Source organism: Grammomys surdaster, unplaced genomic scaffold (assembly GCF_004785775.1).
Source record: "Grammomys surdaster isolate TR1022 unplaced genomic scaffold, NIH_TR_1.0 271, whole genome shotgun sequence".
NCBI lineage: Eukaryota > Metazoa > Chordata > Mammalia > Rodentia > Muridae > Grammomys > Grammomys surdaster.
In genome coordinates, this window is record NW_021604712.1 from 5,123,717 (window position 1) to 5,142,222 (window position 18,506).

Here is an 18,506-nt window from a genome sequence, read left to right on the forward strand (position 1 = left end):
AGCGAGCGGCCTCCGAGAGCGGCGGCGGCGTCCGGAGCGAGCGCGGCGCGCGCCAGGCGCCCGGGGCAGGAGGCAGCGGCGGCCCAGCGCCAGGACGACGCCGCGCAGCGCCGGACGCGGACCACTTTCATGCTGATTCCCCCGGACCCGGGAAGAGCTCCGGCCACTCCGCGGGCCGCCGGCCTCCGCCCCGGCCTGCCTGGCTCCCAGGGCGCGCCCGCGCCCGGCGCCTCCGCTCTCCCAGTCCTCCTGATTTCGATGGCTTTCCTGAATGGCTGACTGTGGGCTGCCCTGGACTTGGCCCCCGGACAGTCGCCTCTCCTTCTCCTCTTCCTCCTCCTCCTCCTCTTCCTCCTCCTCCTTCTCCTCCAACTCCTCCGCTGCACACTAGATCTGAGAGCGAGAGAGTGAACGAGAGAGGGAGAGAGGGAGGGAGAGTGAGAGCGAGCGAGATCTTTAGAGAGATTTTTTTTTTTTTTTGCCTCCTACTTCTGTCTTGAAGCCAGACAATCGACTTGCAGCTCTCCCTCCCCTCCCTCTCTCCACGTACTGCTCCCACTCTCTTTCCTCTGTCCCCTTGCCCTCCCCTCTTGACGGAAAGCCCCCTGAAACCAACAAAGCTGAGCCGAGGGAAACAAACAAAACAAACACACCGGGCCAGACAAGCAATCGACAAAACTTTGCAAAAGCAAAAACAAAATACAAAAAAGGAAAAACTAATCAACCTCAAATCAACTAGCCCTGAGCCACCCGGGGCGCCCTCCCGCGCCCTCTCGCACCCTCGCACACACAAAAGGCGGCGCGCCGGAGCCCGAGACCCGGGAGCCGCCGCCACCCCGCCGCCGCCCGCAGCCAGGGGAGCAGAAGTCCGGACGCGGCCCCCATAGATATGGCAATGGTAGTCAGCACGTGGCGCGACCCCCAGGACGAGGTGCCCGGCTCTCAGGGCAGCCAGGCCTCGCAGGCGCCGCCCGTGCCGGGCCCGCCGCCTGGCGCCCCGCACACGCCACAGACGCCGGGCCAAGGGGGCCCGGCCAGCACGCCGGCCCAGACAGCGGCTGGCGGCCAGGGCGGCCCTGGTGGCCCGGGCAGCGACAAGCAGCAGCAGCAGCAGCACATCGAGTGCGTGGTGTGCGGGGACAAGTCGAGCGGCAAGCACTACGGCCAGTTCACGTGCGAGGGCTGCAAGAGCTTCTTCAAGCGCAGCGTGCGGAGGAACCTGAGCTACACGTGCCGCGCCAACCGGAACTGTCCCATCGACCAGCACCACCGCAACCAGTGCCAGTACTGCCGCCTCAAAAAGTGCCTCAAAGTGGGCATGAGACGGGAAGGTATCGGCCTCTCATTTCTTCCCCCTTCGCCCGCGGTCCCGGGGGCCCTGGGTGCGTTTGGCTAGCCTGCTCTGGGTAAGGACACAGAAGCCCCAGCTCTCTCCGAGTTGCAGTCGGAGGGAATTTGGTACTAGGAGCGGGGGTCTGCACTGCAACCCAGATCAGCCCCCACCCCCCACTACAGCCCACATGCTTTAGCAGACTTTCCTTCTCCACTCTTTCTCCCTCTCCCTTTCTCTCCCTCTCTCTTCGGACTGCTTTTCCTTGCCTTTGCATTGATTGAGAGTTCATTCGAGTTCACCTTTTTGCAAGGAATGGGTTGTTGGTTGTTGTTGTTTTAAAGTCCCCCCCCCACCTCTTTCTCTCTTTCCTTGTTTTTCCTGCATGTTCAACATATGTCCCTCCTCCTTACCCCTTTCCCCAACCCCCACCTTCTCAAAAAAAAAAAAAAAACAACCTGAGATTGTACTTTTGTACAGGAGGTTCAAATTACAAATGGCAATTTTATGCACTTCGCCGTATTAACGCTGCCGCCTGGGCAGAGCTCATGTGACCCCTCCGTGGATTAACATTCTGCTTAAAAAAATACCTCTTGTTTTCTTTTTTTTCCTTTCACTTTTGAAACGTTGAGAGCACTGTAGGGAGTAGGAAAGTGTGGGCAAGGGGCCTTGAGCCGCTGCTTTCCCTCTGCGTCAGTTGGGTCTTTGTGATATAAAATTATCCCAGAGCCGGGAACAGTGCTCTACCAATGGCGCGCTTCGCGCCGGGCGCGGGCTCCGGGTTGGAGCGAGCCAACGCCGGGGTTTCTTTGTGTTTCTGCGAGAGCTACTCTCCCGGTCCTGAGTCAGATAACAGCGGGAGCCTGAGCCTCGCTGGCTTTCTCTGGTCGTCACAGGCCTTGTCTGGGCTTCGCCAGAGCCCCACGCCTGCTCCCAGCCTCTCTCCGGCTTCCTCTCTTCTCTGCCGGCCTCTCTCTTTCTCTCTCCGCCCTCTTCTCCCTTGTCTCTCCTCCTCCGAGCTGAGCTCACGGATCAGGCAAAGACGCCAGACCTAGACTCTGTCTCTCGCCGGGGTTTCCCTCCTGGGCTGGGGTTGAGGTTATGAGGTTTGGAGACAGTCGTTCAGGGGTGGCCACAGGCCATCTGGAGTAAACCTTGATGTCTTGTGAAAAATCGTCTCACCCTCCCCCTACGCTCCCCTCTCGTTCCTTCTCCAATCAATAAGAAATATCAGCTGTTTAGCAGTTTAAAAAAAAGAAAGAAATGATAGGTACCCTCAGAATATGCTACATCCCGCTTACAGCTCCAGGGACCCTATTCAAAGTGACCAATTCTGGGTCCTCGGCGGACCAACCCTAGATGGGCCTTGCAGGCAAGTGTTGACTTCTGGCGATCAGAGCTGGCCTGGGAGGTGATTTGTGAGGAGTGGTTGCGGGCCCGGTAACAAACTCTTGGGTCTGACTGCAGCAGGCCTGCCTGTTTCTTGGTGCTGTTCTAGGGCCTGGGACAGGTTGGTGTCTTGTAAAAGGATGTGGGACCAAGGCTGATCATTAACTGTGGAGTGTCTCCTTTCCTCCTACAGCTGTACAGAGGGGCAGGATGCCGCCCACCCAGCCTACCCACGGGCAGTTTGCGCTGACCAACGGGGACCCCCTCAACTGCCACTCGTACCTGTCCGGATATATTTCCCTGCTGCTGCGTGCGGAGCCCTACCCCACGTCGCGCTTCGGCAGTCAGTGCATGCAGCCTAACAACATCATGGGCATCGAGAACATTTGCGAACTGGCCGCACGGATGCTCTTCAGCGCCGTTGAGTGGGCCCGGAACATCCCCTTCTTCCCTGACCTGCAGATCACGGACCAGGTGGCCCTCCTTCGCCTCACCTGGAGCGAGCTGTTCGTGTTGAATGCGGCACAGTGCTCCATGCCCCTCCATGTCGCCCCGCTCCTTGCCGCTGCTGGCCTGCACGCTTCACCCATGTCAGCCGACCGGGTGGTCGCCTTTATGGACCACATACGGATCTTCCAAGAGCAAGTGGAGAAGCTCAAGGCACTGCATGTCGACTCCGCCGAGTACAGCTGCCTCAAGGCCATAGTCCTGTTCACCTCAGGTAGGAAGGAGACCTGTTCTCAGGTACCCAAGAACTCCCAGGACAGAGTTAGGGCCTTTGAAAAATGGCCAGCCCAACTTCCCCTTAAAAGGCCAAACTGTATAGTACATTTTGAGGTAGGAACATGATATAGCTGCAGACTTGTCCTAGGATGCAGAAGGATGCCTCATACATCCTTATGTATGGAGTCATACATACATACATACATACATACATACATACTTAGGGCCTTTCAGACCCCTTTCATGCAATAGCCAACCTAGAATGTACTCTGTTGCTCCTCCCTAAGTCCAGGCCCTCTGGGCCTAGTTAGCCCCCAGGGAATCTCCTCAAGCTCTGGGATTTATTTATTTATTTATTTATTTATTTATTTATTTGCCACCCTGGCTGGAACCTCAAGGAGATGGCCCTGGGCACATTGCAGCCCTGGCATCATCTCTGTAGGAGAAACTTTGTCCCTGCAGGGAGAAAGTTTGCCTGTGAACTCAGTAGGAGTTGGGGCTCCAGGCACCTCCAATCTGAGAGCAGCAATTTTCAAAATCACATTCTCATTAAAAATAATGCAGACCTTCAGGAAAGGGGAGGGGGTGCTGTCAGAATGGGACAGGGGGGGCTAAAGGACTACCATAATTCCAAAATGTCTGCAGGGGGCTGAAGGCTGGCCTCTGGCTTCCCCTGTTCAGGCAAACACTTGAGGCAGTTTTGAAGCAACCCAAAGTGTGTGCCAACTTGGGCTGGATCTGAATGATGCTGGAGATATAAAACCATCATTGACTGCATTAGGAAATCTAATTAGTTTGCATGTAGTTTAACCTGTGTGAGTAACAGATCTGATATTCATTAACTCTTGAGGCTAAATGATGTTTGAAAAGTGTCTGGCTTTCCATTTCGGGCCACACCTGAGCCTTTTGGCTTCCTCCAGTCTCAGTTCAGCCATAGCCCAGGTGGGTGGAAATCACCCCCACCATTCTAAGTTCTCAGTTGATTCCTTTGTCATGACTGAGAAGCGAAAGAGGTCTCTGACTAAGAATAACACACATTTGACATTGGCAAGACCTGGAACCTAGTCACTCCCTCCAGATCTTTAACATTATAGACAGAAAACTGGAAGAGTCTGGGAGTTTATGGTACTGTGACAGGAGGACCACAGTCTCTTTATTGTTTAAAGAAATCTGGGAACCAAATCATTAGCTGAGTGTCCTGCAGATTCATTCTCAAACACACACACACACACACACACACACACACACACACACACACACTAGGTCACCCCAAACCCTACTGTCCAAAGTCCTCAGATAATCAATCAGAGGGCACCACTCTGGCCAGGCCAGAGCTGTATGCAGAGGGTTGAATCTGGTTTATTCTTCTCATGAGCCTGTCCTATCTGAAGTGTTTGCTTGACACAAATGTAGTGGCAGGCTAGTCCTGTCCCTTAGCCACCTTCATCCCCTTCTAATAACCTGATAGCCATGTTCTCAGATGATGGAGGTGGCTGTTAATTTCTTGATATCATTATTAATTCTTCCCCTTTCCCCTTGGTCTTTCAAGGGAAGAAATGCCTGGCACTGACGAAACAGTTTAATTTATTACTGTTTGCAAGATGTGGAGGCCTGTGTGGAGAATGCAGATGGCCTCACAAAGAGATAAAGGTCTCTGTTATCTGATTCAGAGGGAGACACACAGTTCCAACCAGGAGGCAAGGAGCCCTAGACAAACAGATCTTTCATTCCTGGCCACAGACACCTAGGCATTCTGTAGACACATGAAGTCCTGAACACAGTGGAGGAGGTTGCATGTGTGTTCTGGTGGTGGTGACTGTTTTTTGAATATCTGTTTTAATGATTCACAATATGCATGTCTTAACCCCAGTCTTGTCTTGGGAGCCCTGAAAGGTCAGGTCACAACCTGAACTGCCTTCAGCAAGAAGCCTCTCATTTCAAAGGCACTTATTGTAATTTCACGTATCAGAAAAAAAATAGAAAGAAAGAAAGAAAGAAAGAAAGAAAGAAAGAAAGAAAGAAAGAAAAGTGTTTTCCTGAAGATAACTGGGAGGGGGGATGCTTCTTGGAGAGACCTGAGCTTAAAAAAAATAAAGGGGGGTGGGAGAAAAGGGAGAGAGAAGAAAAGGAGGGGAAAGAAACAGCTCAAATGAACAGAGAGATCACAGTTTGCATGGCTGCCCTTCAATAGGCTAAACTGACAAGATCAGTTTTAAAGGGCCACTTAAATCAGTTTCAAAGACTGGAGAAAAATGAGTCGCCCTCTTTGGGGAGAATCTGAGGCAGGGTCTTGGACGCCATTACTGAAAGCTGGGCCAGGTTGTCACACCGCACCACCCCCCCCCCAATTCCCATGCACACTATATAATAAGGCAAATTCAGAGGATGGGGGAAGAAATATTGATGGTTGGATTCTGTTTGTCTTGGTAGTTTGCACCAATACACTCTATCTTGGGCCTCCCAGTGACCCAACCTGAGGACTGGGGCAACGAAAGCCTGCATCACCCAAGCGTGTTTTATTTTAAAGTAAACACTCCAGGACCATCTCAAGCTCTGTCACCTCCCTCCTCCCCCTTGAAGTTTCCTGTGTATAAGCATCTCCTCCAGTTTGACAGAGCACTGTAGGCACACCTCAGGTGACCCATTTCAAACCTCTTAATCTGATGAATTCTCTCTCCCTCCTTTTCCCACTTTTTTTTTTAACTTTCTTCCAGATGCCTGTGGTCTGTCTGATGTAGCCCATGTGGAAAGCTTGCAGGAAAAGTCCCAGTGTGCTTTGGAAGAGTACGTTAGGAGCCAGTACCCCAACCAGCCAACACGGTTCGGAAAGCTTTTGCTTCGTCTCCCTTCCCTTCGCACGGTCTCTTCCTCAGTCATAGAGCAGTTGTTTTTCGTCCGTTTGGTAGGTAAAACCCCCATCGAAACCCTCATCCGGGATATGTTACTGTCCGGCAGCAGTTTTAACTGGCCATATATGGCAATTCAATAAATAAATAAATCAAAATAAGGGGGAGTGAAACAGAAAAAAGAAAAGGCAAAAGACTGGTTTTGTTTGCTTAATTTCCTTCTGTTAAGAAAGGATGTTACAAGTTTGCTAAAAGAAGAGAGGGGAAGAATTTAATGGACTGTGAATTTCAAAAGAGAGAGAGAGAGAGAGAGAGAAAGAGACTGCCAAATGAACTTTTACAGAATGCATTAAGAAAAAGAAAACAACTCCTGTGTTGGGCAGAACAACTTGCTACTTATCATTTTTGTATAAAAAGAAAATGAGTCTTTTTTTCTTTTGGTAAATTTTTGAAAAAAATATTGCTAAAAGTGCATTTAAGAGATTGGGAGAAAATTAGCAAAATGGACAAAGTAAGTCATTTTTTTTCCAAATTATTAATTGTCCTGTGTCTATGTACCTCTAGCTGTTCTCTCTTTTTTTTTTTTAACTTTTCTGGTTCCAAACCAGTTTATTCTGTGGTTCTATAATAAGTTTTGATATAATCTTGGCTTCTTAAAAACTGTGTATCATTAAAATATATGTTCTGCAAGAATTAAAACTGAGTCCATGAAACTAGCATAGGAAGACATAAAACTTTAAAAGGCAACTCAGAGATGGTGGAAATGCACTTACAAGTGGTGGCCAAATTTTTTTTTAGGTGAAGTTGAGCACTCTAATTAGCAAGCTGGAGGAATCGCATCAACACTTAGCTTCCCCTACCCCCACCCCATACCATGACAAACCTAGCTTTTTAAAAAATATTTTAAGAAAGAAAAGGAACTGTGGAATTTATTGGCAGCCAAGGAATGTGTCCAAGACACAAGCTGAGGTTTTGAATAAAAAGTGAACTTTTGTAATTTGAATTGGGTCTCCCCACCCCCCTTAGTTCCTGAATTGTTATGAATCCTATATCTGTTTGTATATTTGCAAGCCCTTTGTATTATAATTGTTGATATTTCCCCTTTTTAAAAAATACCATTGAAATCAGCATGACAAAATAACACTGTTGGCACTTATAGGTAACGTGATTGATTCAGTATCTTAGAGTTTACAGTTTGTGTTTTTAAAAAACTGAAGGTTTTTTTTTTTAAGTGCAACATTTCTGTATACTGTAAAAGTTATAATAACTGAACTGTTTGGTCGAGTCTTTGTGTGTTATATTCCAAGGAAAATTGAAAGTATTCAGAAATTAAAATATTATTTGATATCTGAAACCTGCTTGGCTGTCCCCACTCACTGTCTTTCCATCGAATTGAGCCCCTGTGAGTTCTCGCTGAGCCAGCGGGGGCCCCATTTGTTTACTCCCTCAGTCAGTTTGTTCAAAGGTAGACTAGTGTATTTGCCTGTTTAATTTGGGTGTGTGGGGGGCTGAAGTTAATGGTTTATCTATGCTTTAGGAAGTGCCACACTGATATAGTAAGCCACCCCCATTCACCTAATCCTCCTTTTAATTAAAAATGGATTTTCCAGGAAAAAAAAAAAGGCCCTTATATTTGTCACACTTAAGTGCCTGCTTAGGGAAGGTATTGTGCAAAGTATTAGAAATCTTGAGATCAGTATCTATTTTATGATCAGAAAAAAATGCTCTTTTGTACATTTCTGACAGTTATGCAGAGGACTGTTCAAGCAAGCTAATCACAGAACTGTAAATAGAGGGCAGTTGTTTGCAATGAGTTTTTCCTTAAGTAAGTGTGATTTTTTTTAAAAAAAAAATATTCTGTGGTTCTCATCTAGCGTGGCTGTTGAGAGGGTTTTGAATACAGTGATGTACCTGCTAGCAATGAAGGGTCTGTTTTTCATGTATATAAGATAACTTGCAGTTGCCCTGCCTTTCCCCTCCCCCTCCCTCTTCAGTCTGTGAGAGCATGGCCACAGGTCAGGGGAATCTTTACCATTGGAGTTATGTACATAAAAAAATGGACATTTCAGATTGTGTAAAAAACAATCTAACTGCTCTGGGATTCTTCGGTCTTAGAAACTAATTTTTGAGAGAGAGAGAGAGAGAGAGAGAGAGAGAGAGAGAGAGAGAGAGAGAATAAAGAAAACTTTACAGGGTGTGCTGATTTGGAAAGTCATCTATTCTGTTCAGTACCTTATTCTCTTTTCCTGGTTTGGAAAAAGCTCAGTGCTGGGAACTTGCAATTTGTTCTTATTTAGAGTTTCCAAGCTGCCCTCCCTGACAATACTTTTACCATGTTGTGGTTTAGTCTTAAAACGGGGGAGGGGGCTGATGACAGAGGTGAAAGAAAAGAGAGGTCGGTTTGCCCAGTGCATTAAACTTTGATGCTCAGTTCTGGTTCATACATGCAGACCTGAAAACTGCCTGATTTAGGCAGAGGTCTCTATCTGACCCTCAGCTTCCCTCTGTAGCTATATAAATATGAATATAAGTATGTTTTGCAGCACAGCATCTGACCTGTAGATGGAAGTTTTGTTGGTTGTTTATTTTCCCCTCTTGCAAGTGCTACCCATGTGAGTGTGTGAAGTTTCTCTACTAAGTAAAACACAGGCCCTTTTCCTTGTTTGTTTTTGTGTTAGCTTATTGTAAACAGCCATTTGTTGTAAATTATTATTGGCATTAAATTATAATTTATGATTTTCAAAGCAAAAGACAGTCCCTGTTTTATTATGCTTTTAAGTATGTGTTCTAGGCGTTGAAAAAAATCTGACTCTAAGTTTCAGCGATGAGCTTGGGAGTCTTCAAGGCAGAAAAAAGCAGGACTTCAAATTTTTCAACGGGTTAAAATAAAACCCCTTGTATACGTTTAGAGTGGCCGGAGGAGGATCTGTTTAGAGTCTTGAGTTCGGTTTAAGTTTATTGCATTTAAAGAAAGTTTTTCTTTTCACGCTGAGTTAGAACAAAAGATCTTTGCTGCGACTGAATTAGACAAAAGACGAGGGCTGGGACCCAGCGAATGCGTTGTGTGTGAAATTGACGAGATCTTTTTAAAAAGCTGCTAAACATGGCGACTCTTTCCCTTTAAGTGTCTCTTTTTCCTTGCTGGGGTTTTTTTTTTTTTTTCTCCCTCCTCCATCTGATCTGAGCTCGCTTTATTTCTTTTCCCAACCCCACTCCCCCTCCTCCTGGCGCTCGGTGGTGAGAGAACCCAGTTAGACGCGAAATGCAACAATGGTCCGAGGAGAGAGAGAGGGGCGATCGCTCCTTCTTGCCACTTTCAAACAAACCTGGGAGAAGATTGAGCTTCGGGGGAGAAGGAGGGGGTGGTTCTAGCCAGTTCGCTTGGCTCAGGGTTGCCCTACCTCGGCCTTTCACGTAGTGCTTGGCCCGGCCGGGGGAGGGGGGCGGGGGGCGAGGGGCTGGGGCTCAAAGTTAGCGGGCGATGTCCGGGGCTGGATCGGTAGCGAAGGCCTGGTGTAGCATCGGGCCGGCGGCTGGGACGGGGTCGGGAGTTGGCAGCGGCTGCGGGAAAGTGCCTGGCCCCCCACCCCCGCCCCCATCGCTTGCGCCCCAGCAGTGTTCCGCCCTAGCCCGGGAAGGTCCGGGGTGCCGAGAGCGCCCAGCTGCTCTCCCGGGACGTGCACCGAGCGGCGACGGGCGGGGGGTGGGGGCGGGGGGCGGTCAGGGGGAGCTTGAGCGTGTGAAAACTCTGCCTGTAAGCTCGCTTTTGACTTGGTCCTATGAGCTGAGCCAACATGGCGTCTCCCATTGCACTGCGAGCGCCGGCTGCCAGGCACCGCACGGCCGAGTAATAGAAAACACATTGGTTACCAAAAAGGAAGAAAAAAAAAGGGGGTAGGGGGAGGACTAAGGGCCATTCGGTCTGCAGGCAGAAATCCCTCTTTTAAACTCTGGCTGGCAAGTGGGAGCAGCCCTCGATTAGTGTGTAATTAAAGCAATAGCGTTTGCAGAGAAAATGTTGGTGACCCAGGACCCTAACCCTTCTTTTTTGACGCCCCCACCCCCTCCATATATTCTGGAGGGTTGATTTCATGCACCCTCTCCTTCCAGAATCAAATGCGAAGAATAAAAATCGGTATCCACAAACGATCTTAAGTGTTTGAATGGTATAGGGGGAGGGGGAGAAGCCAGTATTTACAGACCTGGGTCAGTTCCCTGCGCTCATTAAAGCAGAGGCTGCGCTGGGCTTCAAGCGGGCCGGGGACCCTCTTTGGGGGGAGGGAGGAGAAGAGATGCGAACCTTGCCTGACGTTCGTACAACTTGCTGCTTACTCGTCAAAGTTGTGAGAAAGGTGGCTTTGATAGCGACATGACTGGTGGGTAGAACCGAAAAGGGACCTAGGCCCACTCCCATGAGTGGTCGCAGGGTCCAGTTCTGTGAGAGCTCTTCTAGACTGAGCTCCAGGCTGGAGATCATCTTTAGAGAGACAGAATCTCTTTCTCTAGTAGGTTTGAGAGCAGGCGAGGATGCCAGGGGGCACAGATTGGCCTCCTAGAAAGTCTTCCCAGGCCTCTTCAGAGGCCCTAACCCATCCGCTCTGGTTAGGGAAATCGTCGTCTCTGACCAGTTCCAAACCTAGCCTGGGCCTGGGGAACCCTATCAACCACCTGGGTGGGGAGTGAGGTACTCTGAATTCCAGGCCCTGTCAAGATTTATTGAAGTTGGGTTTTAAAAAACGTGCTTCAGATGATTTTTCCCATTTTCTCAGATTTCAAAGGCTCCCCGCAGTGCGGCTGCCTAATTAATGGTGAAATTCAACTAAATCTAATTATGCAGTAATTTTAAAGCAGTTAGTGCTGGGCGTTGGTTTGTAATAGGACCCCGGTTTTTTAAAGTTTGTTGACTGTATTGGTTTAGGGGAAAGCTATCTTTTGTATGGTAAAGAAAAATGGGGAAGGGTTTTCCTGCTCCGAAGGGGAGGGCTCAGGACTGTTTGCCATCCCACCCTCATCCCTAAGTCCTCTTCAGTCTCCTTTCTCTCTTCTCTTGTTTTCTTTTTCATGCTCCGGCTAAAAAGCTGAGCGAGGTGCTAACTCTTCAAGCAGCCCCAGTTTCCTGATGAAACAGGAAAGGGAGAATCTATCCTTTGTAGACACAAAGGGCCAGACTGGTACCGGCCCTCCTGGATGCATCCGTAAAGACTTGAAAACTGGGAAGGGACTTCCAACTCCTCTAATCCAGAACAGATTTCCTCCCCAGCATCCATTGTCATTAAGGCGCAAAGCTGACTCTTGGAGTTATAAATCTTATCGTCCTTCTGATAACACACTTGTAATAAGTTAGCGTCCCATTCAATGTGAATTGTAAAACTGCCTCATTTAATATGGCATCTGTGCCATTAAAACTCCCCCCCCCCCTTGCCTAGAGACTTGCAGGTCCGGCTTTGGGGCTAATGGGGAGATCCCTGACTACTGGGCTTCAGAACTTGGGCAGAGGCGAAGAAAGGTGTGAGATAGGTTGCTGCCTTCCACCTCGGGATCTTAGGCCGGGTGAGAGATGCCCAAGGCAAAAAGGGTCTATGGGGGTGGTGTCCCTCTTTCTAACCCCCCCACCCTATTGGCCCCTGAAAATGACATTCCTTGAAAGAAACATGCTTGTGATTAGCTAAGCAAACACATGTGCTTTCGGAGTTGGGCCTTCGTTAATTAGCTGAACAAAGGGCCGTTTTGCTTTTTACCTTTTGCTGGGAAGAGTGTGTTATTTCAGGAGTGTCGCGGGCTCTCCTCTTTTCAATTGCAGCCACGACGTTAATTTTATTGGGATTACTGATGGGAAATGAGGTGGCGCAGGCTTCCGAGAGGAAAAGCTTGATCATTACTCCCTTTGGAACTATATTTTTCCACCCAACCTCCTGCTCGTGAGGAGGGGGTTGGGGGCGAACTGCACAGCAAGTTCGGAGCAATTGGAATCAGGCTCGCGGTACGTTGATCTCGGGTGACAGAGCGTGTGTTGAAGCTGAACTCTATAATTTGCGCTTCTGTTCCTTTATTAGGCCTGGACAACGAACTAATGAGCTTTGGCCCAGTACAATGTCACTTGTATTTATTTTCTTATGGCAACTTTGAGATAGCGGAAGTGCTCCTTACCAGGAGCCAGGAAGGGCCGAGAGTTCGGTCCGCTGCTATGTGGGATGGGGTCGGCGGCTGTGTCCCCAGGGAGTGGGGACAAGCTGAGAGCCATAGCAAGGCTGTCGGAGTAGAGGCACTGAGCCATTAGAGAGAGGCCTTTGGGGGCTCTCTGGAAAGCGTTAGGCCCTTTAATGTCTTGGGCACCCCTTCAGGTTTAGCATTCAGAATGGAAGTGGGTACTGGGCTAGCCCAGGACAAGTTCTCAGTTAAGAGATCTTCCGAGGCTTGTAGGGGGTATCCAGAGTTCGTTTTGGTGATGGGCAGAGGAGAAATCCTGCCATCCAACTTGCCAGTTTTAAGAGCCCTCTAAGCCAGCAGGCATGCCCTGCTGGGTGGTAGAAACATCTGCTTATACTGCTGTAGGCTTGGCCTGGCTCTTATTTTGTTGGGAGATGTGAGGCAAAGAGTGTCCTAAACAGGGTCTTAGGACTCTGAAGTTCAGCAAGTCCCTCCTAATTCTTCCTAGTTTAGCTGGAGAGATCTGATTTAAAGTGAAGAGATGGGCGGAGGCAGCATGGGCATCCCTTGTGCTCTGGCAGAGAGAATAGGAGACCCCCATGCGGGAATTGATGGGGGACTAGGAAAGGGAAACCCTGGGCTGCTAGTGGAGCGGATGCTTCTCTCCACAGCCTGAGACTTCCCGTGGCTCTCGCCTTGTGCCTCGCCTCACCAGGCAAGCCTTGTTAATAACGCCCAGGCTCGATGGCCCCCGCCCTCCCCACCTCTCCACGCTTCATCCCTCTGCCTTACCACCCCCTCCCCACCTCTTCCTTCCTTCCTGCAAATGGGTGTTAACGTGGGTCTTTATGTTCTGTCTATAACTAGGATGTAATCACGCGCCCCATGCCTCTCTCTAAAAGCATTTAATAAATGTCTATTAAAGCGCTACAAATGTAAGATGAATTTAGTGGCGCGGCTGCCTCCCTGAATCCAAACGGTAATGATGGATTTATCAACGGGGATTCGCCTTCAGCACAGCGAGGGAGGTTTACTCAGCAAATATGTCGGCGAGCACCCACCCAAATACAATCATTTGACCCCCTGCGGGCGTTAGCCGCTGTGCCCCTTCCCAAAGCTAGGCAGGCAGGTCAGGGTCGTCAAGGCCAACTCCCGACGAGGGAGGACCAGAAGGGAGGTCTCATCCATCTCCTGATGTCTAACCCCCTTCTCCTCTGTCAAAGGCCTTCGATCTTTCTCTCTTGGAGAGTGTGGGGGTACCTGGCTTACAGATTTACAGGTGGGGAGTGGGGAGCTAAGGTTCTAGGGGCAAGATGAAGTGTCTTGACTTTCTCTGAGACATCAGTGAGTGCCCCAGCATCCTTCTCGGTTTGGCAGGGATAGCAATTGTTCCTGAATCTGCAATTGTGGAGTTTAAATGTCCTGGCTTTGGCCAGATTTTAGAGGCCTGGGATCTTGGCTGGATGGCTTATGGGCACAGCTTTAGGACAGATGATTCTGCTCTTCAGGCCTTTGGAGAGGCTGAGTATGCCTTATCCACCTTCCCTCGACTCCTTAATCCCACTAAGACGAACCAGAGGTAGCCTTCAAGAGTAGAGCAAAACTTCCAGGCCTTTCCCCCTGATCCTCTCAAACCTGACCCTGCCTTATCCAACTGGCCATTTAAAGTTCTCTGCACCATTGGATTTTCAGAATTCGGTTTGGGTTGTGATCTTTAACACCCACAGTCCCATGAACTACCACATTTTTTCTTTTTCTTTTCTTTTTTGTCTTTTCTCTTTCTCTCCTTTTTTTTTTTTTCCCTGAGGCGGGGGAGAAAGTGCTGGCCTGTTCCATCAAGCCCAGTTCGCATTTGCTTTGGCCTCTGAATCCTCTTTCTTCTTTGGAAATTTCATTGAGATGTCTCTGTACTTCGCTTGTCAGTTATCTTTGTTCCTCTTAAATAAAGGGCTTTTAAATGGACTTATTGCTCCCAGCGTGGGTTCCTCTCTCTAAATGTTAGAAAATTGTGCCATCTACCCGCTATGCTGAGTACTGTCACACTTGGAGACCTTGGGGACCTCCGGACTGGCTTCAATGCTGCAGTGTCAGGGGCCGCTGCGGGTAGCAGGAGGAGGGGCAGCTCACGTGGATTTTTACAGCTCTCCGCCTGCAGCCAGCCCTCGTGGCCGCGACAGGGCACGGCCCGCGATGCGCGGAGCCTCCTGCTTTATGGCGGCCAGGAACTTGGCTGCAGCGCTTGATCCCGGACCAAATCGCAGGCGTGGCGCCGAGGCTCTTCCCTTCTTCTTGATGCTGTTGCCCGAGGGGGCACCTGGGTTGGCTTTAGAGTGGGACAGCCACTATGGACCACGGATAACAGAGGACAATGGGGGCGAGCAGGGCCTGTCCGGGAGGGGCAGGAGGAGGCTGTCGCTGCGCGGTTTAAGAGCTCTCGGCAACGTCTGCTTGGAGACTGACTGAGGCAGGAGGAGAGCGAGGGCGGCTGAGTGGCTTCCCACGGCTCTTGGCCAAAGAACTCCTGGCTGAGTAGTTGGAATACAACTTTCAGATTTGTTCTAGTCCTGTTCGAAAGGGCAGAACTTCTTTCCTTAAGTGGAATGCGGTTTTGATGGAACGCCTCTGAACAAGTCAGGTGTGTGGTGTGGGGTCTCCTCGCCATGACCCCTCCGGAGTAAAACACCACTCACAACCGCAGGTTATTTTGAATGAGTTAAAATGGATTAACAGTTTAAATTTTATTATGTAGCTACCCCTTTCAGATGCTCCCCCCCCCAATTTTAACCCATTAGGGGCATTAGCTAATTTTTTTCCCTTCCGAGTGTCAGTTGAGTATTTATGGTTTTGCAGAGGGGGGAAATCTTCGATACGGCGTATGGCTTTTATTACATGTTTCACACTGTTCAAGAAATGGAGTTTTAAGCAACATACAATTAAATCTATATTGCTGTTTGGAGGAGGGCCAAGGAACTCGGCAATCAGTTAGTTTAGATCTTTTGATACTTGTTGCTAAAATACAAGTATAAAACTACAACCTCCGGGGCTAGCTGCTCCCCTCCGTTTAAAAAGAAAGTGGACTAGTTAGGAATGTCGTAAGGAATGACAATTGCTCTGCCTCCAGTTTAGCCTTCAGTGATACCCAGCTTTTTTTTTTTTTTTCTGTTTCCTCCCTGCCTTCACAGCAGTTTCTTGTCTCCTGTTTTTAGCTCCTGTTTTAGGTTTTTCTTAATAAATTTACCTTTTAATTGAATTATTTGCTAGTGAAGTTTTCATTTATTACTTCCTTTTTCTTCCTCCTATAGCCTTACACCAAGAAGGGGAACTGCTTAATATCCACCAAAGTACACTGCTTTCCCAACAAAGGCAAAATTTATTCTTTACAGCTAGTGCAAAGGGAGGGTCTCTCTTGTTTCTTCCTTTTTCTCTCTTAAAAAAAAAAATCATGAGTAATCACCTTCATTGAGCAGAAACTGCTGCTTCGGTCAAAGTGGCACCATTTCCATTTCCCTGCCGGTCTCTGGGGGCAGTCCCTCAGGCTATTGGTACTCTTTCTGGCCTCCCCCCCTTCATGAGGATAGAGGGGTGCATATCTAGCCTGGAAGACAAAGAAGGGGCCTATGGGGTCTCCATAACCCATAAGTGGCTGCAAAGGCAGACAGATAGTTCTGGAAAGAGGGGTGCTGATATATTTTAAAAACCTTTCTCCTCAGCATGCTCTCACCCCACCTCGGCTTGTAGGAGTGGGGTGTAGAACATCCCTGTCCCCTTCACCAGCCAATGACTAAGCTATAACCTCCTCCAGGATGGGGTGCTTAGAACATCCCTTCCTCTCCAAAAAGGTTCATAACCCAGTGATGTGTCTAGACAGAGTGGAGTGCCCCTGATGGCCTTCAGAAGTGTCTCTTTTCTTCCCAGGAAGTGAAGACTCCATGGCAGGTGGGGCGTTTGCTTAGACCTAGGGCACAAGCCTGGCAGGTCACAGCTTCCTGCTCCAGTAGACTCCCCGCTGATATGACCATGAAAAACTTCTGCCCTAATTGCTAGAAGGTCTGGGAAACATTTTCTCTGTGCTAATTTTATATTTCCCCTTTCCCCCTTCCAACATTATAGATAATTTTGCGCTGTCAGTGTCACTAAGATTGCGGTTTGCTGATGTCTCTCCTTGGAAACACGACTCCAATAAGGAGTTGTCCCTGGCTTAGCCAACCGCCTCGTCATCAGGAACTTCTGGAGTATTGTGACGATGTAGAGAAAAAAGGGAGGGGGGAGGGAGAGAATGACCAAGGTAATAAAGACAGTCGGAGGCCCAAAATTCCAACGCCTCTTAGCCTATGATGGAAGTAGAAATGTGTTTCGTTTAGTTGGCTTATTTGTTTAATAAAATCCAGCCCCCCCCCCCGTGTGTGTGTATGTGTGTGTGTAAAACAGAGAACCACTTTTAAGAATTTCCTGTGTATTCCAGCTTGTTTGTTTCTGCGTCCTTTCTCTTCATTGGCTCTCTTCTTTACCAACACCACCCTGACCTACTAGGTTCCTTCTGGCCAGGCAAAAATTCTCTGGCCCTAGGGTAGAGCTCCTAGACATAAAAATCCATTTTGTCTTTTATGCGCTGTCCCTCAGCGTTCTCGCCGAGGCCCTGTTCTCTGAGTCCTTTGGTGGTTGACTAGAGCCAAAAGGATAAAGTGACTTCGAAATTTCCTTGGCTTTGTGCCTCCCACCATCCAGGAAAGGCATCCAGCTAGAACATAGACAGGTTTGCTTTGCTCTTTGCTCCTGACTGCAGAACTGGTAGCTGGGTATTTGTTTTTCTTTTCATTGCAAAGAGCTTCTAGATGTTCTCGGCTGTCTGTATCAGTAGCTCAGAGCTACTTTGTACCAAGGCTGGTGGGTTTCAGAGTGATTATCTCATTTCCCTGGTGCAGAGAGAAGCTGCTGGCAGCCCCTGGGTCAGACTTTCAGTGGAGAGCCTATGTCAGGGACCCAACCCGAAGGTTAATTTCCTCTCATTAGCATCTCCATAGTCTGTTCGGATTCAGGCTACTGTTTGCTGTTTTCTTTAAGCTCAGTATTACTAGTATACTCCTATTCATAGTCTCTCTCTTTCTCTCTTCCTCCTTCTCTCTCCCTCTATCCCTCCCTCCCTCCCTCCCTCCCCCACTCTCTCCCTTCCTCCTCCCCACCAACCCCATTTCCTGAAAAACCATTTCATCAGTTTCCAACCAATTTGCCTATTTTTATCCAGGAGCCACCTTGCACGGTCCTATCTTTCTTCACCATGCACATTGTTTACAAACATACCCTGGTTGATCTGAGTTAGCTCCTTTCTCCGTCTTCTACTTTGCCCACTCCCCCTGTCTCCTTTCAATAATTGCTAGGAAAAGCAAACCATACAAAATGGCAAAGTGGTGGGGTGGAGAAGATCCTCAACTACCTGGAGAGAAGCTGGGGATTTGTAACCACAGTGGGGATGACAAAGGAAGAGGCGCATGTGGTTTAAGTGAATGAGCGTGTTTATGTGTCTCTTCCTAGTGTCTTTTGAAGGCTTCTCTGAACTGCTTTGATGCTGACTCCACTAAGGCACTTGCGGAAGTCAGTCACAGTGAAGGAACCCAGAGTTAACCTCTTATATCAAATGAATCTTTTCATTTAGAGACCAATAAATCTCAATTCCTAGCTACCTATTGTTCATCAAGCCTGGACTTAGTGAAGCAGGACCAAGGCTTATAGTAATGACAAGATAAAGTTTTTTAAAGTTAAGATTATTTTTCTTTTCTTTCATTAAAAAATGTGAAAAATTCCCCTATTTAACAACAACAACAACAAAATCTACAAAGTCATAGTTCCCTCTCCTGTGTGCTGAAATATGTGTATTTTTTTGAGTTTTTTTTTCTTTTTTAAAAACAGGAGTCTTATTGTTTAAAATGGTTTCCCAAACAGCAATGCCAAAAAAGGTTATAGTTTCTCAGCAAGTCTTTATTTTGGAATGTGATTTTGTTGGGAGTTGAAACCATCCAATAATCAATGTAAAATGAATGTGTGTGTGTGTGTGTGTGTGTGTGTGTGTGTGTGTG

The 18,506-nt window shown here is 48.5% G+C and overlaps 1 protein-coding gene across 2 annotated transcripts in view; it reads left to right on the forward strand.

Annotated features, from left to right (window-relative positions):
* Nr2f2 (nuclear receptor subfamily 2 group F member 2) overlaps positions 1–9,038 on the forward strand; it is a 14,550-nt gene extending 5,512 nt beyond the window's left edge. Inside the window, exons 1-3 of one of the 2 annotated variants that reach the window (XM_028776680.1) lie at positions 195–1,331; positions 2,913–3,440; positions 6,157–9,038. In XM_028776680.1, coding sequence (XP_028632513.1) covers positions 890–1,331; positions 2,913–3,440; positions 6,157–6,431 — 1,245 coding nt within the window. In that variant the 5' untranslated portion in view covers positions 195–889 and the 3' untranslated portion in view covers positions 6,432–9,038. Of the gene's footprint in view, positions 1–194; positions 1,332–2,912; positions 3,441–6,156 lie in introns of those variants that run through there. The other variant, XM_028776681.1, reaches the window with a different exon arrangement.
* The last annotated feature ends 9,468 nt before the right edge of the window (positions 9,039–18,506 follow it).